Source organism: Trichoderma atroviride, chromosome 3, assembly GCF_020647795.1.
Source record: "Trichoderma atroviride chromosome 3, complete sequence".
NCBI classification, from domain to species: domain Eukaryota; kingdom Fungi; phylum Ascomycota; class Sordariomycetes; order Hypocreales; family Hypocreaceae; genus Trichoderma; species Trichoderma atroviride.
In genome coordinates this window covers 4956908-4981921 of record NC_089402.1, presented here as the reverse complement: position 1 = coordinate 4981921, position 25014 = coordinate 4956908, and the positions used below count along the sequence as shown (strand labels likewise).

Below are 25014 nucleotides of genomic sequence, written 5' to 3'. Positions count from 1 at the left end.
TCGACTTTGTTAAATGGACATTGGAGACTCAGTTAGCCATATTACCAGCCTTGGCCTCTCAGAAGCTTTCTATTTTGAAACTTCTTTTTGGGGCAGGCGCTGTCTCATTTTCCGAGGCCATCTTCACCAGAAAACTACATTTCAGATTTCCTACATACGGTGCATCCTTTCTCAACACCAGTTCTACATTTAAATGGCCATTGAACCTAGCGATTCGTCTTGTTTTAGATCTGGACGTTATTGAATACATTTGCCAGAATGAAGCCTGCTTGCAGAACAGCTGGGAAGTTTCTTTGGGTGAACCAGACATCTTACCAAAACTTCGTCAAATCACCACTGTTTCAGAGGCTCGAAAGCAAAGTTGTTTTGTGAAAGGGGATTGTTACAGATTGTTTCTTACAATCAGCCGTCATAGCAGCATTCAATCCGAGAATGAGGGCACGAGTAGTCAGAGATTGCCTGGATCGTTGCTCACAATCTGGAAGACAATGTGCCGTATAATATTCGAGAACGACTGCCGGGATCTCTATGACATTAACAGCGTTTATTCCGAATTAACGTGGCTAGGAATCCAAAAACAGCTCTACCCCGACGACCTTGAGGATATTTCCATTAAAAAGGCGGTATCATGGCCTGCGCCCCTTTTGACACAGGAGAGCTGGGATGATTGGAGGTTGCATGTGATTGATATTCTTGAAAAGTCACACCAGGATTCTCTCAGGACGTCAACACATGGCTTCTAGGATATGGCTTTTCCATTCGCCTTTAAATGCAATGCCATTGAATAGAGTCTGATCATATCATCATGATTTTTCCAATGTGACTTCAAACTTTAAAACATAGCTAAATCTACTTAAATATAGAGACTAAGCTAAGTTATAATGACGTTTCCATGGATAAAGAATTTGCTTTTATTTTACTGCTTGGCTGGCGTCTCGCCTTCAGCGCCAGCGGGAACATAAAAGAGGTTTTGAAGCTGCTCACGCTTGGCTGGAGTCTCGCCTTCGGCACCGGCAGGTACATAGAAGAGATTCTGCAGCTGCTCACGCTTTACACGCTTTGCACGCTTTGCTGGAGTCTCGCCTTCAGCGCCGGCAGGGACGTAAAAGAGATTTTGAAGCTGCTCGCGCTTGGCTGGAGTCTCGCCTTCGGCGCCAGCGGGCACGTAAAAGAGGTTTTGAAGCTGTTCACGCTTGGCCGGAGTTTCGCCCTCAGCACCAGCAGGCACATAGAAGAGATTTTGCAGCTGCTCACGCTTTGCTGGCGCCTCACCCTCAGCCCCGGCAGGGACGTAGAAGAGGTTCTGGAGCTGTTCACGCTTGGCTACAGCATTGATGTTAGTACGTATACACATATTCATGACACATATGAGCTACTATGGAAGATAGAATGGTTTCATACCGTCTTGTGCAACTGGTGCCGCAAGAGCCACTGAGGAAAGCGTAAATAGGACGAGCGTGGCCTTCATCTTGAAATGATGTAAAAAGTAAGTTATTGGGATGTTGACTGATAGGTAGTCGTGGAATAATAGTATTGAGTCAACTGAAATGTCAAAAATAATACAATGTGACCCTGAAATATTTAACGGGGGCAGCTTTTAACATTGATGGACTGCTGCCCAGATCCACATACCTCCTCCTCAGAACACTATAAAAGCAATAATCACTAGATACAGTCCCCGCTCCCTTCGTCTATCGTATATCCAATTAATCAAAAGACGCAGTATCCACAAAATAGCTTTATAAGAAAGGTTTCGAAACATTAACCGTTAATTGCAAGCGTAGCTATGTTAATCAGCGTATTAGAGTGCACCTCAGAGCAAACATCTCCAAAACTGGCAGGTATGTAAGGTGATGGAGTCCGGTATGAGGTATATCATAACGATTTTAGCATATCATATCATAATTGCGTTTGTTTGTTAACTGTATGTGGACGTTGGGCCGAAACTTGATGCCCGCTACCATTGATGACCGGCCGGTATTCAATTGTGTGGTGTCCTACCCCGGCTACTACTCCAATACGAGTTTGTTTCCACGTTTACATTGATCATATCGACGGAAAAGAATTTCCCGACGCGTGTTTGATGCAAGCGTTACTCCCATATTGGTTGTAAGAATAATGAACCGCGGTTATTTGTCTCCCAAAATGTCACTCGCCAAAGACTTCCAACCGTACAAGGAGGCATGTCGAGCTTACACGTAGGTTAGTATTGATGAACTTACGTCAAGATGCATAATATATCAGTAATATAAAGCTAAAAAGAAACCCCCCCACCGCTAAATAACGAGATCCATGGCGATACTACTTGAGTTGAGTATACACCAAGTATGCTTGTGGTTTAAACCTGGCCTGCAGTCAATGGTGGTCTGTTCTTGACTTAATCCAGCAGGTGTATAATGCTTAAGTGACAACGCAGAACTATCTTATGCGGAGTCTTCGAATCCAATAGTATTGATCTTCTAGCGATCCCTGCTACTCTGATATCATTGAGTGCCCACCCCTCTTTCTACAATTGCACCCCACACGGAGTGGGATACGCCCGTTGTACTAGGATTGGATTTGGATCTGTTATCGTTGTTACATTGCCTAACGTAACCTAATTACCCGAAATTCCTACTGTATCCTTCCATTGCACTCTATTTGCACACCTTTGCCATTGTCATTGATGTTTTGTTGAACTTCAATGTCTATTGTTTCTTCTTCTTGGCTATTCTGACAATCATTCATATCCAAAATGGAGAGCAAAGACGAAACTCGGGACTACATCGACTATGAAGAAGTGGGAGCTCCGTCGAATGTACGGCGCGCAAAACGGCCGAGCAAACTCACCCTCTCAGTGTCGATTCTATTTGCTTTGGCCGCTGTTGCCAATCTGAGCGTCTGGATTTGGGTCACACGCGGTCCTCGAAATGCTCTGGATGAAGAATGGAATCACTGCGGACGTTCAAGCGTAGAAGCTGTGAGACGCGGATGTGTCATGGAGCCTTTATTCTACGGCTGGATGCCCAAGCAGTGCGTATACCAGAAGCTTAGCGATCGCTATCCCGTGTTTGAGGATAGAAAATGGTTCCTTGAACAAGATATGGTTGTATGTAATGCATTGTCTCCTTTGCTTTGACATTGAGAACATTCTTGGGCACATTTCTGACCTGTTGACCAGAATGAGGTTGACGCGGAAGCACTCTGGCGTGGGGACAATATCAAAGTCTACACGCATCTTTACCACTCAGAACACTGTTTGTTCCAGTGGCGAAAGATCATGTTTGCCATGGAGAATCAGGAGCGCTACATCGACAACAAAACAATCAGCATTCATCACTCCAAGCACTGCGCAGACCAGATTGTGGAGGGACACATTGAAGGAGATGATGCAATCAACGAAGTGGAGCTTGGCTTCTATCGATGTAGAAATACTCTTTGGGCGAGCTAATTGGCCAATGCTGTAGAACTGATATCACTAACACTGCCATGGTGTAAATATGCATGTAGATGCTAGATAGATACATGCAGGCTATTCTCTCAACTATCCACCTTTGCTTACTGGTACGTACAAGTAAATATTGGATAGCGGGACCGACGGGTGAAACACAACTTACCCCGCCTCAACATGATCAGTTTTTCAAGGACACAATGGAGGGGTTGTTTTATTTTCTATGTTCATCGAAAGGCAAGCTCTGATAGCGTCAAGAAGCCCGTTCTAAGCGATCACGCGATTTGTTGCCAATGATGACGAAGCGGACAAATAGATTCCCTAAGACGCCTTTTTGTTGCATAATAACTCACTCCGCCCTCATTGAACAAGGATGTTGTCCTGGTGAAGGTTATCGATTCCAAACAAGTTGTTTTATTCTAGGCCTATTTTGTAGGTTGATTCGGACATCATTACACAATACAATACTGGACTACTTAGTAGGTGAGGAGAAGCTCCAATTTGCTTGGCAAGATTCTGCAGGTCAGAGTAAGCTAGTGATACTAGCACTGCAAGCTACTGCAGTGATCACACCCATGTGGTTGTTTGGGTAACAAGTGCCTATCGTATCTGAATCCATACCGGCAGATCAATGGTGTTTTTACTCAACCCCACGGTAACAGGCTGCTAGCTCATCAGTTGCTTACCACTTTCAACCGTAGGACGGCTCGCTTCAAGTACTACAATAAGCACACTATCTTTGACCCCTCGTCTAATGCACTGAGGGTGCTAATCTACAGGCTTCTAGTGACATGCAGTTGCCTATCAAAAGTAGATATCAAGTAATAGGCTATCAATTGACTTTTGAACCTTTGTCTAGTGCACTGCAAGCTCCAGTCCGGAAGCCGGCCAGTTGCCTAATCGGGATTAAATTACCAGTTGATCCATCGATCTTTGCCCAACGTATTGATGCCAGCGCTAGTTTGAAGACCACCACGCCTGCAGGCTCACAGATAGGAAGTTTAGCTTCATGGGACGGCTCGTATCGAATTAGGCAAACGGCCTCTAAACCCACCTTTGTCTACTGCTTATGTGCTGCAGGTGCAAGTCCGCAGACCTCTCTGCAAAGGTACCCTCCCCGTCCTCTATTCCACTCACATATGCCATACACTCGGCACCAGTCTGGATACCCAGCCAGAGATAGCCGAGGAGTGAGAGGCAAAGAGAAAAAAAAACATGAACAAGTTCAAAAAACAAGAGCGTGATGGCAAGGCATTTGCAGACATTGATGATGCAGAGTTAGGGAAAGCTCTTTTAGAGAGCAGTACGGATACAGATACAGACACAGACACAAGCAGCTCAACCACTTCGACGAACTCACGTAATTGGTGGTATAGATGGTACAAGGCTATCATCGGATTCTCAGCACTACTATGCGCGACCAACCTCCTTACGTTTTGGATCACAGCATCGGCAAGACCACAATGCCAAACTACAGAGTCAGTGGCAGAGCCTCCAAGCTTGACGCCAATGCTTCGAGACTTGAATCTCAAGACAATACATGTCAAGTTTGATTCAACATTCTATAGCCAGGGGAGCCGCTATCGTAAGCCCCCATCGCCAGAGACCGATGCTGCGTGGAACTATGCAGGCGCCAACTGTATGTATCAAACGGCCTTTACCATCTCTTCGGTATATCATCACTGGACTGACCTCCAAGTAGTTGGGTACATCCTCGTCCCTGAGGAACAAGCAAGCGAATCAGATTTGACAACAAATAACATTCATTTTGCCGGTGGCGCTGATCAAGCCTATATGAAAGGCTATCCTGCCAATGTTGAAGTATTTCATCAGATACACTGCTTGGTATAGCTCTCTTTCTTTTATCTTTCTCATGAGTATTGGCTAATTGATCAATCGCAGAATCTCATTCGCAAGGCGACGTGGTATAATCATGACTACTATCGAAAGCTCGGAGCGGACGAGTTTCGGCACCCAGACAAAACCCTGTCTGTCCATGTTGGTATGTAGAAACGTCTGATGAAACACGCATCATCAAGTCTTGACATGCTAATTATGTGACTTCTTTTCTAGACCACTGCATAGATAGTCTACGCCAGCGACTCATGTGCACCGCCGACGTTGGGCTGGTCCCCTTCTTCTGGGTTGGCGATGACGGCGGAACAGATCCTGAATTCAGTCGGACGCACACCTGCCGCGATTTCGAGACCCTACATGGTTGGATGATGGAGCACATGGTTACTCCGGACTCTAATCGCACTCTACTTCCCAGGCCGGGAGATTACAGAGTGGATAGTTGGCACTGATTGGCCTTAACAATGTGAGGCGCAAGCCAAAAGACGAGAAGAAACTATCAGTATGAGGTTGCTTGGAGTGAAATAAAGATTAGATACGCTGTTATTGTATATATTTGTGAATATTGATGCCTACAGCTTGCATCTGTAGAGAATTTATTGTACACGTTTCTAAAATGCCAGTATTGTTAAGAGCGCCTCTTTACTGTTACCTCGTAAGCGATTCATTCGTCTATCTTCTCCCGAATACACTCCGAATTGTAGCTCCCGGAGACCAGTCGAAGGATTCGACAGGATTCTCCTCCGCCGCAAGCACAGTCTTCCAAGCCAGCGTCGAGTCACGACAAGAATGCTGGTGTCCCTGCCCATTAACACCACTTAGGAGTATGTTGCCCGCAGCATCATATTTTGTAAATGGTGGCTCCAAGGTGTCGTCGCCATTGCATAGCAGGGCCTATATATTAATTTCTTAGCAGATGTTCATTACTCAAAAACTGAAATCGTGGAATAGAGAAAAAGAAAGGCAACGCACTCGACCGATATATCCCAAGCAGTGCTCGACATGCTTTCTCTCATCTACGTGCAAAAGTGCACTATCTCGCTGGCCATGCGCATGCGCTGCATGGCCACCATTCTCCGGGGCAAGGCCAAAGTAGTTTTGCATTGTAGAACGCAGTATTCCCAAGCAATGGATGCTGTGGAACATGCTCACGCCCCAACCTTGGCTATACGTCTCGTTGTGTCGAACCAGGAGGAAGCCACCAAGAGGAGTGTTCATCGCCTGGCTCCATGCTCCGTCAACGGCGCTGTCAAGCGACTCGATATCAGGACGTTCGAGAAACTCAAAGAGGAAATTTGAGTTTCCTCTAGAAGCGCTGGAACCACGTAAAGCATCATCACTTGGGCTGTAAATGGTGCGCTGTGCGTCTTGGTGCCCGCCCCCGCCGAGAGGTTTCGCCAAGTTGGTGGGCAAGCCCGTCAACAGAGACTGCAGTACAGGCAATGTTATGATCAAGAGGGCCAGGACTGCCACAGAGCTTAGGGTCCATATCCAGAACTGATTCATCTGTGGCTTCGGCATCTTGTGCTGTGTCGTTGCAATGGCGAAGCGATGTGTACTGGTATTGGGTAATTCCAAGCTGAGAAAGCTTCTCAAATCAAGGCACACTGATCTTTTGGATGAGGAGAGTACATGTAATTGACCTCACGGGCACTCAACGGGCGCTGGGGTATTATATGCACGCTACCAAGACAGGGATACCACCCGTATGGAGTACTAGGTAGACTGGGTCTTGCATGAATGCAACATTCATTTGTCTATTGGATGATGAAACTAGAGTACTGTATATATATATATATATACTACACAGATATAATATAATGGGTTTATGATTCCAAAATATAAGATGTGCTTATATATAAGCTTCCTTTTTTCGATGGAATACTTTTCGACCAAAAACAAAGGTAATATTGATATTATAATACTTGCATTATACTTGGCTAGACTAGTGGCGGGAAATACCATCTGCTCCTAGGCCACCCGCAAGCCCCAGTGGCTATGTGTGTGATTACATGCAGTCTTTTACACCAACATGAAGCTGTAACCATCATATCGACGTTCTAGCAGCCTTCTGATAACAACCACGCCGAGACATATTGCCCGCAGACCTTCAAAAACTTGCATCTCAAGCCAATCTCAAATGACCCTGTCCCTATATCTACTGTCTGTAGCAACGTTATAATGGCCCTCGAACCCACTACGCCCCTCACCCCGCGTCAATCCAAAGTCGTCGGCGCCCTGCTCGGCCTCCACGCCGGCGACTCCCTTGGCGCCACTTTCGAGTTCAAATGCCACACTCAGATACGCACCGCATATCCCAACGGCCTCCGTGACATCGTAGGCGGCGGGCTCCTCTCCTGGCCCGCTGGCCGTGCCACTGACGATACGGACATGACACGCGCCGTGCTCCTCGCTTACCGTCAGCTCCATGACAAATCACAGCAAGATGTCGCCGTCCTCGCGGGGGAGCTTTTCCTGAGCTGGTTCAGGGGTGATTGGCCTGGGAGGAAACTCGGCTCGCGGCCTAGAGATGTGGGATTGGCCACAAGAGTAGGACTGCAGAAGTTCTCAAAGACGCGTGATCCTGAAAAGGCCGGTGCAGGGGAGGGAAAGGCAGGCAACGGTAGTTTGATGCGATGTCTGGCAACGGGGCTGTTCCAGAGTGATCCAGACAGGCTGGTGGAGGAAAGCATGCGAATAAGCATGATTACGCACAACGACGAGCGGTGTACGATTGCGTGTGCAGTATACAACCACATCGTTGCGGCTTTGATACGAGACACAAGTCCAGAAAGTGCAGTTGACGCCGGGGAACTGTTGGCGGAGAGGCTGGAGAAGAGGAAAGATGGGCCTGTGCTGAAGGCTGTGAGACTTGGAAGGACGGTATCTATCGCGCGGATGGCGAGGTATGGTCCCGACTTGAGCGAAATGAAGGGTGCGTGTAGCGGCTTTGTGCTGGAGACGTTGGCATTGGCGATAGCGGCGGTGTTGGATAAGAGGCCCTTGGAAGATGTGTTGGTCGACGTGGTAAGAGTAGGCAACGATACGGATACAAATGGTGCCGTGGCGGGAGGGCTATTGGGCGCAAGGGATGGTGTTGGCGGTGTGCCCGAGAGGTGGAGGGCGAAGTTGCAGTTTGGGGAGGAGTTTATGAGGATTGGAGTTGAATTGACGCCGGAGTAAGGGCTTCTGAATGACTTGGAAACTCATCAAGATTTGACATGCATCTAGTGTGATTTTCAATCAGATACAGTGCTGTAGACGTGACAATCTGAACATTGCTTCCTCCCTCAATGGACTCTGCCTCATCGGACATCAAGGACATGTGCGTGCGTACTTGTATGTGTTGATGGGATCAAGCCTCCATTGTTGCTCAGTGAACTCAGCATCACAATAAGGCCAGTCACAATAGCGATTGGAGACATGTATAGGTGGCTTCTTGTTTGCATTTTAACAACCAATCTGCATTGATATGATCCTCAAACGATCAATATCAACGTCGATCTTGTACCCGGCCGTTGAAAGAAATGTGTTTTACAAAATCTTCTCAATATTGCCTCTAAAAGAAATAGTTTTGGGTTTAAATCTAGTGATCTAATGACACATCATATTCTATGGACTCAATGTTGTAAATCACTGACTATGTCAATTAATTAGCAAATCATCCGTCTCTCTTCAGAGGCAAGCTCAATTTCAGAGGCACTCACAGCTCATTCAACAATGAAAAGAATCAGGCGCTAATAAAGTCTCTCAGGCTTTTGATTCCCGCAGTAGGGGAGAATATACCAATTCTTTTTTTATATAAAAACAGAGCGCCGAAGTATAAAGTAGATCAACCTCATATATCGATCATGTCGTGGGAATATACGCTTCAATATTCGTGACATGCAGCCCGATAATGGAGTAAGGATTTATAACCCTTTAATTTGTATATCACGTTAGATAGTAAATCATTCATCCTTGTAACTACTCCCAAAACGTCTAGCTGTAAAGTATTAAAGCCATGGAACTCTCAGCAAGATGGGGTAGTATAGCAAAGGTTGATGTTTTACAGTGACTTATAACTCTCAATACATGTATGGAGAATATACTTTGTCTATTAGTCTTGTCTTCGTATATACTGTATATAATCAACGAGTTGTTTGCAAGTATTCTTCAATTTTTTTTTTCCCAACTAATACATCTTGGAAGCGCTTTACAATTGAAACCCTGGTTTCCTGTCTCTTGGAAGTAAAAAGAAAGATGGTTCGGTAAAGATAGTATATCAGTATTTTGATGAACTTGAATGCAGGAGTGTTCCTAGTTCATCTCCAATATTCCACATCAGCCTGCTTAACCAAGCCAAGTCGATTCAATACGAGACATCAAATCATACCGTCGGAAGCAAGTACTATACCTAAGCTGACATAAGTTGACCAGGGGTGCTATCGGAGAAAAAAGACATGGAAGATATTTTCCATAGATTATGCATAAGGCTCCTCCCTAATATTGTATCATAATCCTTCGTATCCTCTTCACCGCATCACTGCCGTATTTTAATATCTCAAAGCCTCGAGCCCCTCACATTAATGCGTAGACCCTGCCTGGTTGTTCCACAAAAAAGGACAAAAAGGGTGTCCATACTCCCGAAGGGTGTTAATACTCCCCGCTTTCGTCTACCAATATTCTGCGGTCACATACTAAACATCATTTCTTGCCCCATTTACAGCGTGTAGCCTTATCATTTGGTTGCTACATACCTATCGCAAAATCCTGGAATTATCAATATCACGCACCCAAATCCTGGGCCTTGGCAAACGCTAAGCTTTCCCAAAGAGACGTTGCGTCCAGGTGATTAACTACTCTTGACCACTCACGATGTCGCAACCCATGTTGGCATCATATTTGTTGGGCGTTCTCGAATGGTCTGGGAAGCTCAGAGCTTTTGCAGCTGCCGGAATCGTCCATGCATCTGCAGGTGTGCGCTTAGAACGGCAATGGATGGGTCACGAACTCATTTAAGATACAGACAATGAGAAAGTAGACTTATACATATTATATCTATATGAGTGAAAAAAAAAGAAGAAGATTAATAGCACGACAAGTATATATAAAATGACATCCAGAGCACGCAAGGCTGATCTTTTTCTCGCAAGCTACAGTTTCTAAGATAGGCTGCTATGCTTGTCCCCTAATGCGACTTCAACCATGATTCTCTTGCGTTCACTGTTCCTTCCGCTAGTAGCCGTCCTTGTGGTAGGCTCCTCTGATAAAGCTGGCGGAGCTTTGATCATTGAACTGGATGAGAAATCAACCACTCTGGATGCTTTTACACAGAGCGCCAGCGCCATCAACTATACTGTTAGGCGTACGTTTCATACTCCCGGGATATTCACAGGCATCGCCATCGATATACCTAGCGGCAGTGACTTGGATGAAGCAAAATCACGCCTTGACGTAATACCTGGCGTCGTCGGCGTGGCCGATATTATTCAATATGAGGTCCCTCGGATAAAAAGCAGATCTGTATCTCCTCCAAGCGCTGGCTCGTCGATTACACGCCGTGAAGATGTCTCTGGAGATTTGGGATTCACTCTACAAATGGGTGGTGTTGACAAAGCTCACGCGCTAGGTATAAAGGGTCAGGGAATAAGTATCGGCTTCATTGATACTGGAGTTTATTACAATCACCCTGCTCTTGGCGGAGGCTTTGGAAGTGGGAAGAAAATTGCCGGCGGATACTCTTTTATTACGGATGAAGGGGCTTTGGTCGACAGCGCCGATCCATATTCTGATTGCCCTCAGTCAGACCATGCGACACACGTGGCAGGTTAGTAAAGGAAATTCCAAAGCTACCTATAATAAATAAGCAGTAGCTAAGAAAATACCATCTAGGCATCATTGGGATGGACCCGTTACAGGCCCCCGATGGTTTCCCTATATCTGGCGTTGCCCCTGAGGCATCTCTATATGCTTATCGCATCTTCGGCTGCGGTTTAGGCGGGGGTGCTAGAGAAGGGGGCACTACCGATCTAGTCTTACAGGCAATGCTCAAAGCTTTTGAAGAAGGGGTCGACATTATCAGTATGTCCCTGTCAATCAATGGGGGAATGACTGGAGAGTTGCCATCGTATGACCCTGTGACAGCGACGGCGCAACAAATTAAGAATGCTGGCGTCGCTATTATTGTTGCCATGGGAAATGACGCATCAGGTTCATTATACGCAAACAACCTCTACATCGAAACCTTCCCTGGCGAGCTATCAAGTGTTGTTGCAGTTGCTTCGATTGCCAACTCGAACTACCCCCCTGGTCTATACGGCAACGGATGAGTACGGCGCAGAAATCCACTATTCAAATTCTCATCCTATTTCAGCAACCGAAGGCCTCGATGTTTATTTGCTTCCGGGTGATGCGTGTGATACGTTTGACTGGAACGAGATTGTCGATGACATTCAGACATCGGGTAACCTAAGCACCACCGTCATCGCTCTGAGTGTCAGCGCGTCTTGTACGTTGTCAGGCATGTCGTGCTGCGGAAACACCGTCCCGCCTTACTTGCTTGGCTTTTACGGTAATGATACGAATCCATATGATCTGGACTATGAAAGTATCTTGCCGTACCGGTTTAATAACGGGTCAACCCAAGCATACACCGTGCTAGAGCCCGATTCGGATACTTTCTTCAGCAACTACAATGCTTCCGGCGGGTATGGGAAGTATAAGCTATTCTTTGGCAACTCAACATACATCAACCCTAAACAGGGTTTGGGTGGCATCGTCGACTCATACAGTGATTGGGGCCCCATCAGGCTAACATATGAGCTCAAACCACAAATTGCGGCTCCAGGTGGCCATATTCTGTCCACGTTCCCAGAAAGTATTGGTAGCTATGGCGTCATCTCTGGAACGTCAATGGCAACGCCTTACATCGCTGGCTGCTTTGCACTCGTCAAGTCCCAGTTCCCTGACTGGTCAGTCGATGAAATCTTGGTTGCACTGCAGACTACGGCGCAGCCAACTGTTTGGGCATATAATCAGAGCATGTTGGCAGCTACTGCTCAACAGGGGGCCGGCTTAGTCAACGTATACGAGGCCATCACAACAGCCACCCGCGTTTCTCCAGGGCAGCTAGCTGCAACAGATAACAATAGCACTTCTTTCGGCTTGGTCAACATCACTGTTGAAAACAAAGGAGATTCTACTCAGACATACACGCTTGGTCATCGCGGAGCAGGTTATACGTTTGAGAACGTCGGTTACGGCGAAAGGGATCAGATGGCCAATTTTGGATCCGCAGAGTTTGCAACTCCGACTTTCGAGCTCGAGCCCGGTGAGACCACGGAGATCCCTATACGGTTGTCTTATCCACCTCTTGGTATCGATGTAAGCCGGCTTCCCCTCTTTTCGGGTTATATCGATGTAGTTCCCGAGACAGGGGTTAATCTCAGCATCCCATATATTGGTCCTGGCTTCTCGCCCTACAACATGGATTACATCACGTATCTAAATGCTACTCCGACATACCCAGGTCTTCCATGGCTCTCATTCCCAAATGACAGTGGGACCAACTACAACGATGGATTTTCTTCCGTGGACTCATCCAGGCAATATTCGTTCAGCATACATGTCCAGCAATTCACGAACCTATCGAGGGTGGATATTGTCCCAGCAAACACTACGTTGAAGGCTCACTTCAATGCTGCCAATTTTACCTTCCCGTCAAACTATACATATGTCCCTTCTACTACCCAGCCCAGTTCGACACTCTTTGGAGAGCCAAGCTATGGCAATCTTTGGATCGCGCAAGGACTGACGCAACCCGAGAGTATTTCTCTTCAAGGTAAAGGTTTAAAAGTCAAAGATGATAGTGGTGCAAGTATCACACTAGGGTCTGGTGATTACAGATGGTTTTTTAGCATCTTGAGGTTGGGCGGTGATGCTACGCTGCTCGAAGATTATGATACTTGGCTGGGCCCCATTGTTCGGTTGCTGGATTGATGATCTTTTGCTTTTCACCCCTTCTGAGAGTCTCTCAATTGGCTTATTTAATAAACGACGGCGCAGAAGCTTGATATTGTCTAGTTATATGAGCATATCATAGAGCATTAGCTTTAGTATAGAGCCGCCACTTTTCTACTTTCTCGTTTATACTCAATGACACCGTGAGACTTCTAACTAACATACTCAAATGGCCATCCCATCATCCCAATGTTAAACTTCGTTCCCTCCTCAATTTCTTTGGCTTGGGCCTTTAGCTCTTCCACGTCCCAATTGCACCACACAAACTTGCCCCTCAGAAATCGGGCTTCGGGACTTGCAAGCCAAAGGTTGAAGCCGGCCGGAAGAGACACTAAACACGTCTAGATTAGTTTTTGATTCCTATTCTCCTCATTATTATTATTTCGCTTACCATCGTCAGTCTGAATGCCCTCAAAGCTGGCGGCGCCTCCCGCGCGCAGGTTCATCTCAGTAAGTACCACGCCCGGTTGCGTATGAAAAACGCTCAGATTTGGGTTGTTAATGGTGATGGTATCCCAGAGCCTGTAAACAGCCAACTTTGCGACACAGTACGAAGAGAATACATCGTTGACACTCCAATGCGCGGCCCACGAGTTGATGATGATGGCGACTGCGTCCGGAGTCGCGTGTCGGAGGAATGCCTGCGCAACCCAGAGCGCACCGGCAATATTGTCTTGAATTGCCTCGAGGTAAGTGTCACCGTCTGCTTCTGCAACGCCCTCTTTGGGTCCAATTACAGCTGCACCATGGACAAGGACGTCGATCTTCCCGCTGCCGGCGAACTGGGAGAATGCCGCATCCACGTCGCTCTTTTTGGTGATGTCTGTGGATATCGTAATGACTTCGACATTGGAAAAGTTCTTCTCGATGAACGCTTTGTTGTCGAGGAGTGGTTGCTCCCGGCGGCCAAGCAGAGCGATTCTCGAGGCACCCGCTTCAGCAAAGTAGCGAGCTGTCTCTCCACCAATGCCAGTGCCTCCTCCTGTGACTAGCACAGATTTGCCTTTGGCAGATAGCTCGGGACGACTAGGGAGTGTAGATGGTTGCGCTTTGTGGTGAAAAGCTTTAGTTGGGGACGGAAAAGAGAGACCTTGAGCCATGATGATTGTAAGAAGTGCGTGTGTGGTGTATGATGATGGTTGAGAAAGGTGGTGAATGATGAATAGAGTTTGTTCGAGAGTAATACCTGCTTTTATATATGAGAATTTTATTATTATAGTGGCTACGAATTGAAGATTACAAGCTACAATTTGTCAAAGCAAACGTGGTTGAAGCAAGACTGGAGTAGTTTTACAACATTCTCCGTTACAATTTGTTCCGCCCGGCGGCTTGCTCTAAATTAGAATGGAGCAGACGATGGGATTTATAAGCGCTGCACATTCGTTTAATTCGTAACAAAGCTGTTGCATCTACTATCGTCATACGTAAATTATCTACATCGATCGAGATGTACTCGGTAGTCACGTATTTTGGACATTATGAGATGCAAACAGCATCTCTCTGCAAGGTATCCCATTTCCTAAATAGGTAACTACCAGATATGGAGGATGAGCCCCTATTCCTCGGGTAAGTATGGAGCACACACGTCAACTGAAGCACAAGTGCTCTAGTGTCGCGTGCCTATCAGGGGCACTAATATTCCTCCCAAGGCATCCATTAGTAATGCTGAAGAGCGACGGCGCCCACGTTATTATTCAGCGCGGACATTTCGCAACGACAAAACGACAACATCCCGCTCAACAACTGTCCAAGATATACAAGCTCTGGGTTAAAGTAATTGGACGATATGGAGTTCATTCTGCGGTGCGAGCAATGCAATAAGCCCTTTAATAAAAGTGAGCGGCCATTTGTACCGAGCTTTGTTGCGCATACTGACGCTCAGGGGATATAGAGTCGACATTCAAGCGACATGGGTATTATTGCCGTTCTCAAAGAGGTGACAATACCTCTCGGCGTCGATCATGTCTTTCCTGCGCGAAGAGTAAGGCAGGCTGCGATGCCAAACAGCCTGAGTGCTCAAGGTGCATAGCCAAAGGTCTTGAGTGCCAATATCCAGCAAAGACATCCAGAGCTCCGGTGTTAAAGGCTCCGCGTAGTGATGCCGCCTCTACTGAGCGGCAAAAAGCGACGGATTCATTGGTGGTGGATTCCGTTAATCTCAATGGTGATGATATCATTCTTGACGATGCTTTGTTCATGCCGCAACTGGGCTTCGCAGACCTGGAAGGAAACTATCTTCATTTGGATGACATTGGCACCGGCCCTAACGAAGACCTTTTGAATCCTCAAGTAAATATCAACAATTCACACTTTTCGACGGCGCAGCCATCTCCAGTTCATCGCTCGTCACCCCAAACAGATACCGGCGTCCAAATAGATCAGAACTTGTCATCGCCAAAGTTTTCTATACCAACAGCGCCAGGTGCTGCCCGATCAATGATCCGCCGACAAAGAACGCAGACTGCAGCCCAAAGGGTTTCCAATCTTATTTCTCACACACTTCAATCCTATCCCTTGATGCTGCTGCGCTCAAGCACTCTTCCGCCTTTTATCCACCCTAGCATGATCACTTCTAATGATGAGAATCTCCATCTGGAGTCCCTTACCAACTGCCTCAGTCTGGTTCAAATGATCAGCACTGGGATCCAGACAAGTCGAAAGTTGTTCTGGAAAAACGTACAGATGGAATGTGAACGTCTGTCCGAAGAGGTACATTGGATATCCTGGCTATTAAAGCAAGGTGTACACGTGGCTAATAAATGCGCTTTTAGTACATTAAATTGAACAAATATGAACTGCTCACTGCCATGCAAGCACTCCTCATCTATGTACTCATACGACTGGATGAAGGAGCAACAGATTATAATAATTTTGACACTTTGCTGCTGAAAGCTGTGACCGTAAGTCGGACCCTCGCTTCTTCCATTTGCCTTGACTCTAAGAATGGAACATAGGTGACGGCTCAACGATTCAACGGCTTTGATGATGCAACCTTTCATACAGAGTGTGCACATTGCAACAATGGACTGGAAATCAGTTGGAAAGAGTGGGTTTTTAGAGAATCAAGACGAAGGTTGGACCTTGTCCCTCGTTGCAAACTTCCTATGCTAATATGCTAACTGAACAAAGACTAGGAATCGTCTACCGAGTCGTGAATATGCTCGTTTATTTTGAGCCAATGGCCATGTGCGATCTGCCCTCTGACCTCATTCTAGCGCCATTACCGGCCAAAAAGCAGCTATGGGAAGCAGGCGATGAGTTTGTGTGGAAGGCCGCGGGGCAGAGAGGGATGGGAGACAAAGGAGCCTTTGGATTGGCAACGCACGGTGGCCTTGTCAAGCTAGACGATCGTGAGCTGTCTTGCAGTGATGCTTGGTTGCCGTACAAGTGCTTGGAGACTAGGGGCCAGTCGAGAAGCACTGCTAGCTGGGAGGAGTGGTGCTCGGGGATAGATGGGTTTGGAGGACTTGTCATGCTTGCTGCATCCTTAATAGCGTAGTGTATATATCGGAAAGACTCCAAGATCCGCATATCTAACTCTCAGTCGATGTATTCGTAGCACTTATAGGCGATGGCGAGACTAAAGAAAACATTCGTGTTATATTTCCATCGCTTGCTGAAGGACATTCTCAAGAAGTAAATGCATACCCTCCCAATTTAGCATACATGAATCTGAAATCGAGCATTGGATTCTCTTCCAACATGTTTGCTGTTACCGAAGCGGCGCGTAGATGGCCAGATGCAGCTATGAACTTCATCGTGTGAATCACCCAAAGGCGCAACTTGGGGTTCGTTGTTGCACTGCCGGCTATAAACATGGCCGGGAGGAGAATGCCGCATTTTAGAGCCTGGACAGGAGTGAAAGGGATGCAGTTGTTTGGATGGACATTGGGGAGAAGGAACTGAGGTGCTGAGGCACAAACTTGCTCCGCATAGCGCTCCGTAAGGGCGGATGATTCTGAGCGAATGCGAATAGCTTCGTCGGACTCGTCGCCTTTCAAGGCCCTTGTGATGTAGAAATGAAGCTGGAGGTGCATTATCCGAACTGTGTTTCGTACTTGCGTTGTAAAATGATCTCTGTAAACATCATAGTGATCGCCAAAGATGAAGGATCGGTCGGGGTCTTCCTCCGATACCATGACATGCCTAGGCTGCCATCTTTGCGATGATGTCTCTTCAATTTCGCAATAAGCATCCTCAAGCTGCCTAGCCTGAGCGACAATTTCGCTCTTGGACAACTTTCCCTCAGCGACATCTATTCGGAAATTGATCATTTTACAATTCATATTGGAAAGCCGCCACTTGGCATCATCCTTGTCGTGGAACATGTCAAGTCTCCGCCCCAGTTCAGCAACGCCTTCTGGTATCCGCTGAGTCGCAACGTAGCAGCTGATGAGAAGTGTCGTGAAAAGTTTGTTGGCCAGCTTTCTACTGACTTCGCTTCGTGTCATGTCATTGTAGCCACGAGCCTTGATCAATGCCAGAGCTCCGTTGAGGTGGGCCAGCCAAGATTTCTCCGACATAAGGTCGCGGCCCATAATCTTTTCATAAAGATCGAGAAGTAGCACTGACTGCAGGGTGGAGTCGGCACTCGCAAGCTCACGGCTGGATAGAGCCTTGTTAATCTGCCGCAGGGCAAGCATATAATTTTCGGCAGCCAGCCGCAGAAGTTCCGTTGATGATGTCGCGTGATTATTCGCGAAGAAAGCAAGGCTGGCCGCATCTACACTAGCAGATAAGTGGTCTCCCGGCTTTGCTTTCTCATACAACGAAGGCAGGATATCGTAAGTACTAGATAGGCCGTATACATAGTGCGCAAAGAAGTCATGACGAGCACGAAGGTGCCAAGCCGGCTGGGGCTGCGATGAGAGATGGTAGCTATTAGGCAGTATCACATGGTTTAGAGCTCCGAGCTGTAAAGATACTGTCGTTGCTTTGGAAGCCAACATCTTGCGCTGGACGCTGCTTGTCTGGTCGCGGAAGATGAGATCATTGGTATCCCGGTAGCCAAAGCATGCGATACTGGCCCGCAGACATTGGCCACAGCCATCCTTGCGCAGGTCGCACTAACGAGGCCCCCATGTGTATGTTAGCCGCAGAGATCTGGAAAGGCTGTACGGATATGCCCATCTATAACCACATGTAGTATAAAAATTGGGGATTGTATTGTACCTTGAGCTTGCGTTTCCTGCATGGCAAGCAGTCTTTGGAGGGTCCTCGATAAACCATGAGGGGATAGCGAACCGATCGCCCTTTCCAACGGATGACTAATGGCGTAACAATCAAGAGATCAGGGCGCTAATCAGCGATTGCAGACGCTCCATGCGGTCGTTCTTGTCAAGAGAAGATGCTTCATTATTGCGGTTTTCCCAGCTTGCGGCGCCTATAGAGTTCCTCGCTCTCGGAGCTAAAGTCCGCGTCGGAGATGTTAACAGCGGGCGCTAGGCTTGCAAGGGCTAGCGTTCCGGAGTGTTAGATCTGTCCACAAAGAATACAGGCACAGTGATTCGATGTTTGGTGTAGATTCATGTGACGCAGATTCTAGACGGAGAGAGGCTCAAATCATCAGATCAAGGGGCTATTTCTATACTGACGTGACGTATACTAACCCATCATACAGGCGGATTCAAGTCCGCGGACAGACTAGTGCAATCTCCATTAACACTCCTATATTGGACCTTATACAGCTAGCGTTCCGGTACACTGGCCATGTGTGCGGCGAAAGAGGAGACCGAGGATGGCTTCGTTAAGCAACAGAGCATAACAACATGCAGCATGGGTCACAGAAGTCCGGTATTCGCGACTTTGCATGTTTAATCCCGAGAACTTCTATAATGTATAAAAAGGGCACTTTTCCACGGCTTGAAGGAGGAACTACAACTCAATCTCATCTCAGCCAACCTACAAACAGACTCGCAACCAAAGCTCAACGACTCAGCCAAAATGGTATTCCAGTATAAGCGCGTTCTCCTCGTCGGTGCCACCGCTGGCATTGGCGCAGCCATGGCAGACAAGCTCATCGAAGAAGGCGCCAAAGTCATTGCCGTCGGTCGCCGTCAAGAACGTCTCGACGCTTTCGTTGCCAAGCACGGCCCGGAGCGTGCCAGCGCTATTAAATACGATGTTACTGATCGAGCTGGCCTCGATGCTTTCGTCAACAAGTAAGAAAAGGCTACTTCCGAATATTCTCCGTAAACAAGGGCTAAAATAATGGCGAATTGCCGCAGGGTTGTCGAAACATATCCCGACTTGGACTGTGTCTTCCTCAACTCAGGAACCCAGACTCAAGCCAAGCTAACTCGGCCAGCTGAGATTGATCTTGATGCTTTCCACCACGAATTTGAAGTCAACTACATTTCCGTCGTGAACCTCACAATCAAGTTTCTGCCGCACCTTGAGAAGAAAGACTATCCCACCAGCGTGATTGTTACGGGATCGCTTCTGTCACTGGTCCCCGCATTTTTGATGCCGGCATACAGCGCATCCAAGGCCGCTCTCCGAGCATTCTTTGACTCTCTCCGGAGACAGCATCAAGGCTTCTCAAAGATCAAATTCATCGAACTTTTGCCTCCTGCCGTTCAAAGTAAGCGCTTCACTTTTTTTTACAGACATCTCCCTTTCTGTCCTCCTTTATCGCCATGATGCAATCCAGGCTAACGAATTCTTCTCTACTTTACTCTCATTAGCTGAACTCCACGATTACATGGGCGTTGAGCGCGGCCGGGCCGTGGGCATGCCGCTCGCTGAGTTTACTGAACAAGCATACGCCGCGCTTGCCTCGGGCAAAGAGGAAATCATTATCGGTAACCTCCACGGCGCTGCCGCAGAAGACGTTCAAATATTCTTGGAGAAGAGAAAATTGATGTTTGACAACTTGTCCAATGCAATGGCTCTGCACTTCCAACCATAAGCATGATCGAAGCTGGAGCCGGGTTTATAGGGACGCATAACGGAGAAGTGTTATTAGATGGCTCTCTATATCTGTATAGCATGTACACTCAACACTGGTAGATGTCACATATGTATGTTATCCATGTTTTGGCCAATAGAATTATTCGAATAGATTGCCTCTACTTTTTCTCGCTCGTCATCTGATATTATCACAAGCGAAAGTCACAGCCCTTCTAAGATACAAGGCACCCTCCGGGAACTGTGGGGCCTCGGCGAAAGTGGAGTTCCGGCGGCCAACATCTCGGTCCCGGAGCTCGTCATCAAACTGCCATCTAGCTCGACCACACATTGTCAAATCCTTCATACTATATATAGACCTGTCAAAGACCAAAACGGCCATATGGTTCGATCATACGATTATCTGCATTCTCGGCGCTATTCAATGGCGGGGGTAATGGTGCAAACCTTAAATGAGTCTCATCGAAAGCGGAAATCTATTCGAATCCTCCGAGAAAGTTTGCGCGTCCCGCACAAACACCGCCGACGTCACATAAACGTAGCAAGACCGGAATAGTGGTAAAAAGATTTAAACGTTTCGAATGCCAAGACAATATTGATATTCTAGAAACTGGATGATCTGTCAAAAGAATTTCAAAGTGCTTACTTTCATCGACCATCATAGCAGATCCTCATTCACAGAACAGTCAAGAGAATGCTGTCGTTTATAGAGACCGAGACCCCTCCTACAAAGGTCTTCTTTCCCGCATTTCAGCTGCAGATATGCGGCGAGCTCTTTGCCCCAGAGTCTGGGTCACCGAATCGCATGGGAGCAGCCGTCGTCATCAGCCATCCAATGACGGGCGTTAAAGAGCAGACATCAACCACTTATGCCAAACTTCTCTCCACGGCCGGCTTCTACGCCCTCGTCTTTGACGCCGGATATCAGGGAGAAAGTAGTGGTGAGCCTCGGGGTCTGGAAGACCCCCACCAGCGAGTGGAGGATATCAAAGCGGCGGTCAGCTACTTGACAACTCTCAGTGGCCGAGTGGACGCTCAAAGGATCGGCCTCCTGGGTATTTGCGCCTCTGGAGGATATGCTTCCTACGCTACGCAGTCCGACAGTCGCATCAAATGCCTTGCGACCGTGAGTGCAGCCTGCGTGGGCCGCATGACACGCAACGGCAGCGTTCATCCATATGTCAAGGAGAATCCTCAGGCCATTGCCACAGCTCTGGAGGCCGCCGGCCAATGGCGCACCAACGCAGCCAAGAACCCAACATCAAAACCTGATGCTCCTGTCATGTTTGAGACAGACCCCTCCAAAGTCCACGAGGAATCGGACTCCTTCTTCAGGGATGCAGCAGCCTACTACGGCACCAAACGCGGCAAACACGAACGAAGTACCCACAAAGTTCCTCCACAGAGCTACGACCTGATGATCGGCTACGACTCATTCAACTTTCAACATTTGATAGCGCCGAGGCCGTTGTTGATGATTGCGGGATCAGCGGCGCAAACGCTGCACTACAGCAAGACAGCCATCGACGGAGCGAGGCAGCCCAAAGAACTCTTTGTGATATCAGGGAAGAACCACTTTGATCTATACGACGACCTGCGAGAGTCCGGACCAAAGGTGGTGGATTTTTTCGCCAGTGGGCTCGACTGAAGAGTGATATAGATGAAGAGGGGGAGGGGCACCGAGATAACAGAGGTAAATGGCGTTACAATGCCGTATTTGTTTGAGATTTGATGTGAATAGTAATCAGACTTTATTGCTTTGGGCTGGACTGGGCGCGGATGCAGTCACGGACAGTGACAAGTGTTGAGTAATCGAGATGGATCCGTGTCCATTTAGCATCTTTTCCGCCCATACAAACTCAATAAAGAACAGCCATTGTTCGGATTTGTCACTGTGTCCGATAATTCACGAGTATGAGGTTCGGGGAGCTGAGTACACGGCGGAGGAATTACATGCTCGTGCGCGGCAATATTTCCGATGATTGCTGACGGCGGTTATCACAAACGAAAAGAGGTCTTTGATGTCACTTTGGAGCAGATAATTCAATAATTTTCCCACCAAACAGACGTATGACTCGTCGTTGGCAAAAGAAGAAATACCATCGCATATCGCATACGGCAGCGGAGAAGATGGCCGGCATCAATGCATGCAAGGTCTAGTGCTTGTAATCATTTACATACATGCACATTCCACATTTACATTTACACACAGCCAAGAACGCCTCCATCCAATGCCCGACGACCGAACCTTTCAGATCTGCAGCCATCCATAGCCCCAGACAGCCATGCAAAGAGGCCAAATGTGGAATAAAATGTTTTGTCAAAGTGACAGCCTTTTTTTCGTCCATCGTTTTCAGCTCCTCCACTAACATCCAGAAAGGGGGAGGTCCACAAGCCTAACTCAGCATGCTGGCCCAGTAAAAAAAGAGTAGTTACTCGTAGGTACATGTAGTATTAATGAACAGCTCTCGTTGTGGAATTTAGCTTGTGCTTTTCCTTCTCCTCTCTTTTCGTTGCTCCTTTCTTGCAAAATATACCGCCATACGACTTCTTCTCTTCAACTTTCTCTTCTCACGTGTCGCAGGATTCATCGGCCGCTTGTCACTCCGGAGTACCGTTGCCTTAGTCAGCGCTGCCATACTGCGGTTCCGATTCCGACGCCAATCACGACCAAAACTCCAGAAATCAATCGCTTCATTCAGATCTAAATCAGTTGTAGAATCTGACTCAGCAGAAACTCAAAGGTCTTTGGTGGCGCACACTTGGATCTTGCCTCGTGCCTGAGGGCTGCTTTTCGGTTTGGCGGACAGAAGTCCCCTCTCCGGAGAACCTCAAAGGCGCTTGATCACCTCAGCGATCACCTCAGCTGGATCGAATCAGCCTCGTTTTAGTCACTCCATGTTATTGGTACTTGTTAGCCCGGGACTTTACAGGCTTCTATTTGGCAGTTTGCTCGTTCCCTGCTTTCTTTCACCCTCTTACCGATCCAGCATCTCCGCCTCATCTAGTCATATCTCTCATTGCTGGCACCCCTGGAAGGTCGAATAATGGACGTGGACGACCCGTCGTCTGAAGCATCAAGTCCATCCCCGTCGACAGACCAAGGCCATGGTTTTGATGCCTTGATGCAGGCTCGTCAAGTCGAATCCATCGCCTATCATGCTTTGATCAACGAAGGAGGTCGCCCGTCACATCCGCTGAGCCACTTGCGGACCATTGTTGCTTCACCTGGCCAGTATCGCGACATTTTGGCATTCTGGCAAGACCAGTCAGACGAGTGGCAGGTTTTTGGCAAGCAACTATCAAGATGGCAGATGTTTCGAGCCCACCAGAGAGCATCTAGAGAGCCGGAACGATTTCCCAGTTACGTCGAAGAGCTCAATGAACGGCTTGAGCGCCACAACTTTGAGCTTCCTCACTCATTTAAAAAGTCTGAATCCGGATTCAGCAGGCAGCTAGATAGACAAGACAAGCTAGCAACATGGATTGAATACTTGAATTACGAATTTACGAGGCATGACGAATATGACAAATGGCTGGAGACTTGCCAGCCGGGCTATGATGCAGCACTAGCCCAGCTGCTGGAAGCACACGTTTTGAGACCATTTGAGAAGATACGGACACCAACAACCGATATTTGCCGCCCAACTAGCATCGAGATCACGAGGAGGAGAGAAGAGCGTCGCAAGGCAGAAGAGGAATGTGAGAATGCAAAGAAGCAGATCCAGTGGAGAAATGCTCTCGGCAATCCCCAATCGGAAGAGGAGGATCGTCAGCTGGTGGAAGCTAGGGAACGACTGAGGTCTATTCATAAACGGACCTATGTCATTGCTGATTTTGCTCGCAAGACACACGCCTATCGTTTCGCTTTGGATAGGTCGGAGCGTCACGAGCTGCTTCTTCGCTGGGCCTTGGACCAGATTCCCATGATTGAGGAAGAGATCAAGCAGTCAAACACATTAAACAGAGTGCAAGTCGCTTCTCAAGAACAAAGCCGGCCGACAAAACCAGCGTTTCATCGATTCAAGCAGCTCCCACCAGAAATCCGGCATCGAATATGGGCTGAGCTGCTTCCCAAAAAGCCAAGTGTGCACTTTTTCGACGTCTTGAATCACCAGCGGAAGCGCCATCTAGCTACCTCCTGGTCGAGCGAAGAATTCCGCGTGCGGGCCACCACGGCTCGCGACTCTGGCTATCGACCGGTATACACTCTCTTATCAACCTGTCGAGAATCACGACGCGTTGCCCAGACGTACTACACGCGCCAATGGCAAGGCCTGACGTGCGCTGTGACAGGTTCAAGGGTTAAAGACTGCACTCACGCACCCGATTTTCGCACCTTTGACTGGATCCCTCCCGAAGACTTGATTGTCTTGTGCTTCCCCCCCAATTCAAGTTGCCAAGCTTCCTCCTGGGAATGCATTTACCCTTTCGCCTGGGGTATCACAGCCGGCAAGACGAATTGGTGTATGTGTACCAACGGAGATTATGAGCATGCATAGCCTCCATCCTGACGAGGGCGAAGGCGAAGACGACGCTGCGCAATTGTCCCTGATACCAGAGTTCATTGATAAGCTTCACAGGCCGATTCACCCTGACCATAAGTGGGACGCTAGATATAGGGGAATTTGGAAGCTATATCTCATTGTTGAGGGATGGTCTCCGAATCATTTGAGTATGCAGGTGACAGCCGGCATTGACACGAACAGGCCAATACACAAGTGGTCCGATAAACAAATCAGCTGGCACTCCCAAGCAGCAAAGAAAGACGAGCGTAAAACACAATGGAAGAATATACTCGGATCCATAGATGATGGATC

The 25014-nt window shown here is 47.7% G+C and overlaps 13 protein-coding genes across 13 annotated transcripts; 9 read left to right on the top strand and 4 right to left on the bottom strand.

Moving 5' to 3' along the window:
- Positions 1 to 916: 916 nt before the first annotated feature.
- On the bottom strand, positions 917 to 1468 carry TrAtP1_006957 (uncharacterized protein; the record flags this gene model as incomplete). Its single annotated transcript, XM_014082244.2, has 2 exons — positions 917 to 1323; positions 1402 to 1468. The coding sequence occupies 2 exons, from the start codon at positions 1466 to 1468 to the stop codon at positions 917 to 919; spliced, it is 474 nt and encodes a 157-aa protein (XP_013937719.2).
- Positions 1469 to 2734: 1266 nt separating this feature from the next.
- TrAtP1_006956 (uncharacterized protein) lies at positions 2735 to 3118 on the top strand (the record flags this gene model as incomplete). The annotated part of the gene is made up of 1 exon (XM_014082245.2): positions 2735 to 3118. One exon carries the CDS (start codon positions 2735 to 2737, stop codon positions 3116 to 3118), a length of 384 nt encoding a protein of 127 aa, XP_013937720.2.
- A 1459-nt stretch (positions 3119 to 4577) lies between these two features.
- Positions 4578 to 5845, top strand: TrAtP1_006955 (uncharacterized protein). The gene is made up of 4 exons (XM_066113331.1): positions 4578 to 5069; positions 5133 to 5275; positions 5333 to 5432; positions 5504 to 5845. Exons 1-4 carry the CDS (start codon positions 4646 to 4648, stop codon positions 5734 to 5736), a joined length of 900 nt encoding a protein of 299 aa, XP_065969417.1. The 5' UTR covers positions 4578 to 4645; the 3' UTR covers positions 5737 to 5845.
- Positions 5843 to 7005, bottom strand: TrAtP1_006954 (uncharacterized protein). The gene is made up of 2 exons (XM_014082247.2): positions 6257 to 7005; positions 5843 to 6178 (listed from the first exon to the last, which is right to left on the bottom strand). Exons 1-2 carry the CDS (start codon positions 6803 to 6805, stop codon positions 5957 to 5959), a joined length of 771 nt encoding a protein of 256 aa, XP_013937722.1. The 5' UTR covers positions 6806 to 7005; the 3' UTR covers positions 5843 to 5956.
- A 460-nt stretch (positions 7006 to 7465) lies between these two features.
- On the top strand, positions 7466 to 8467 carry TrAtP1_006953 (uncharacterized protein; the record flags this gene model as incomplete). The annotated part of the gene is made up of 1 exon (XM_014082248.2): positions 7466 to 8467. One exon carries the CDS (start codon positions 7466 to 7468, stop codon positions 8465 to 8467), a length of 1002 nt encoding a protein of 333 aa, XP_013937723.2.
- Positions 8468 to 10471: 2004 nt separating this feature from the next.
- On the top strand, positions 10472 to 11595 carry TrAtP1_006952 (uncharacterized protein; the record flags this gene model as incomplete). The annotated part of the gene is made up of 2 exons (XM_066113330.1): positions 10472 to 11093; positions 11159 to 11595. 2 exons carry the CDS (start codon positions 10472 to 10474, stop codon positions 11593 to 11595), a joined length of 1059 nt encoding a protein of 352 aa, XP_065969416.1.
- A 193-nt stretch (positions 11596 to 11788) lies between these two features.
- On the top strand, positions 11789 to 13264 carry TrAtP1_006951 (uncharacterized protein; the record flags this gene model as incomplete). The annotated part of the gene is made up of 1 exon (XM_066113329.1): positions 11789 to 13264. The coding sequence occupies one exon, from the start codon at positions 11789 to 11791 to the stop codon at positions 13262 to 13264; it is 1476 nt and encodes a 491-aa protein (XP_065969415.1).
- A 173-nt stretch (positions 13265 to 13437) lies between these two features.
- TrAtP1_006950 (uncharacterized protein) lies at positions 13438 to 14385 on the bottom strand (the record flags this gene model as incomplete). The annotated part of the gene is made up of 2 exons (XM_014082250.2): positions 13438 to 13616; positions 13677 to 14385. The coding sequence occupies 2 exons, from the start codon at positions 14383 to 14385 to the stop codon at positions 13438 to 13440; spliced, it is 888 nt and encodes a 295-aa protein (XP_013937725.2).
- A 686-nt stretch (positions 14386 to 15071) lies between these two features.
- On the top strand, positions 15072 to 16784 carry TrAtP1_006949 (uncharacterized protein; the record flags this gene model as incomplete). The annotated part of the gene is made up of 5 exons (XM_066113328.1): positions 15072 to 15120; positions 15177 to 15994; positions 16057 to 16185; positions 16240 to 16358; positions 16415 to 16784. The coding sequence occupies 5 exons, from the start codon at positions 15072 to 15074 to the stop codon at positions 16782 to 16784; spliced, it is 1485 nt and encodes a 494-aa protein (XP_065969414.1).
- A 41-nt stretch (positions 16785 to 16825) lies between these two features.
- Positions 16826 to 18514, bottom strand: TrAtP1_006948 (uncharacterized protein; the record flags this gene model as incomplete). The annotated part of the gene is made up of 3 exons (XM_066113327.1): positions 16826 to 16865; positions 16934 to 18351; positions 18458 to 18514. 3 exons carry the CDS (start codon positions 18512 to 18514, stop codon positions 16826 to 16828), a joined length of 1515 nt encoding a protein of 504 aa, XP_065969413.1.
- Positions 18515 to 18819: 305 nt separating this feature from the next.
- TrAtP1_006947 (uncharacterized protein) lies at positions 18820 to 20358 on the top strand. The gene is made up of 3 exons (XM_014082253.2): positions 18820 to 19446; positions 19513 to 19868; positions 19972 to 20358. Exons 1-3 carry the CDS (start codon positions 19229 to 19231, stop codon positions 20193 to 20195), a joined length of 798 nt encoding a protein of 265 aa, XP_013937728.2. The 5' UTR covers positions 18820 to 19228; the 3' UTR covers positions 20196 to 20358.
- Positions 20359 to 20888: 530 nt separating this feature from the next.
- On the top strand, positions 20889 to 21842 carry TrAtP1_006946 (uncharacterized protein; the record flags this gene model as incomplete). Its single annotated transcript, XM_014082254.2, has 1 exon — positions 20889 to 21842. The coding sequence occupies one exon, from the start codon at positions 20889 to 20891 to the stop codon at positions 21840 to 21842; it is 954 nt and encodes a 317-aa protein (XP_013937729.2).
- Positions 21843 to 23241: 1399 nt separating this feature from the next.
- TrAtP1_006945 (uncharacterized protein) lies at positions 23242 to 24696 on the top strand (the record flags this gene model as incomplete). The annotated part of the gene is made up of 1 exon (XM_014082022.2): positions 23242 to 24696. One exon carries the CDS (start codon positions 23242 to 23244, stop codon positions 24694 to 24696), a length of 1455 nt encoding a protein of 484 aa, XP_013937497.2.
- Positions 24697 to 25014: the final 318 nt, after the last annotated feature.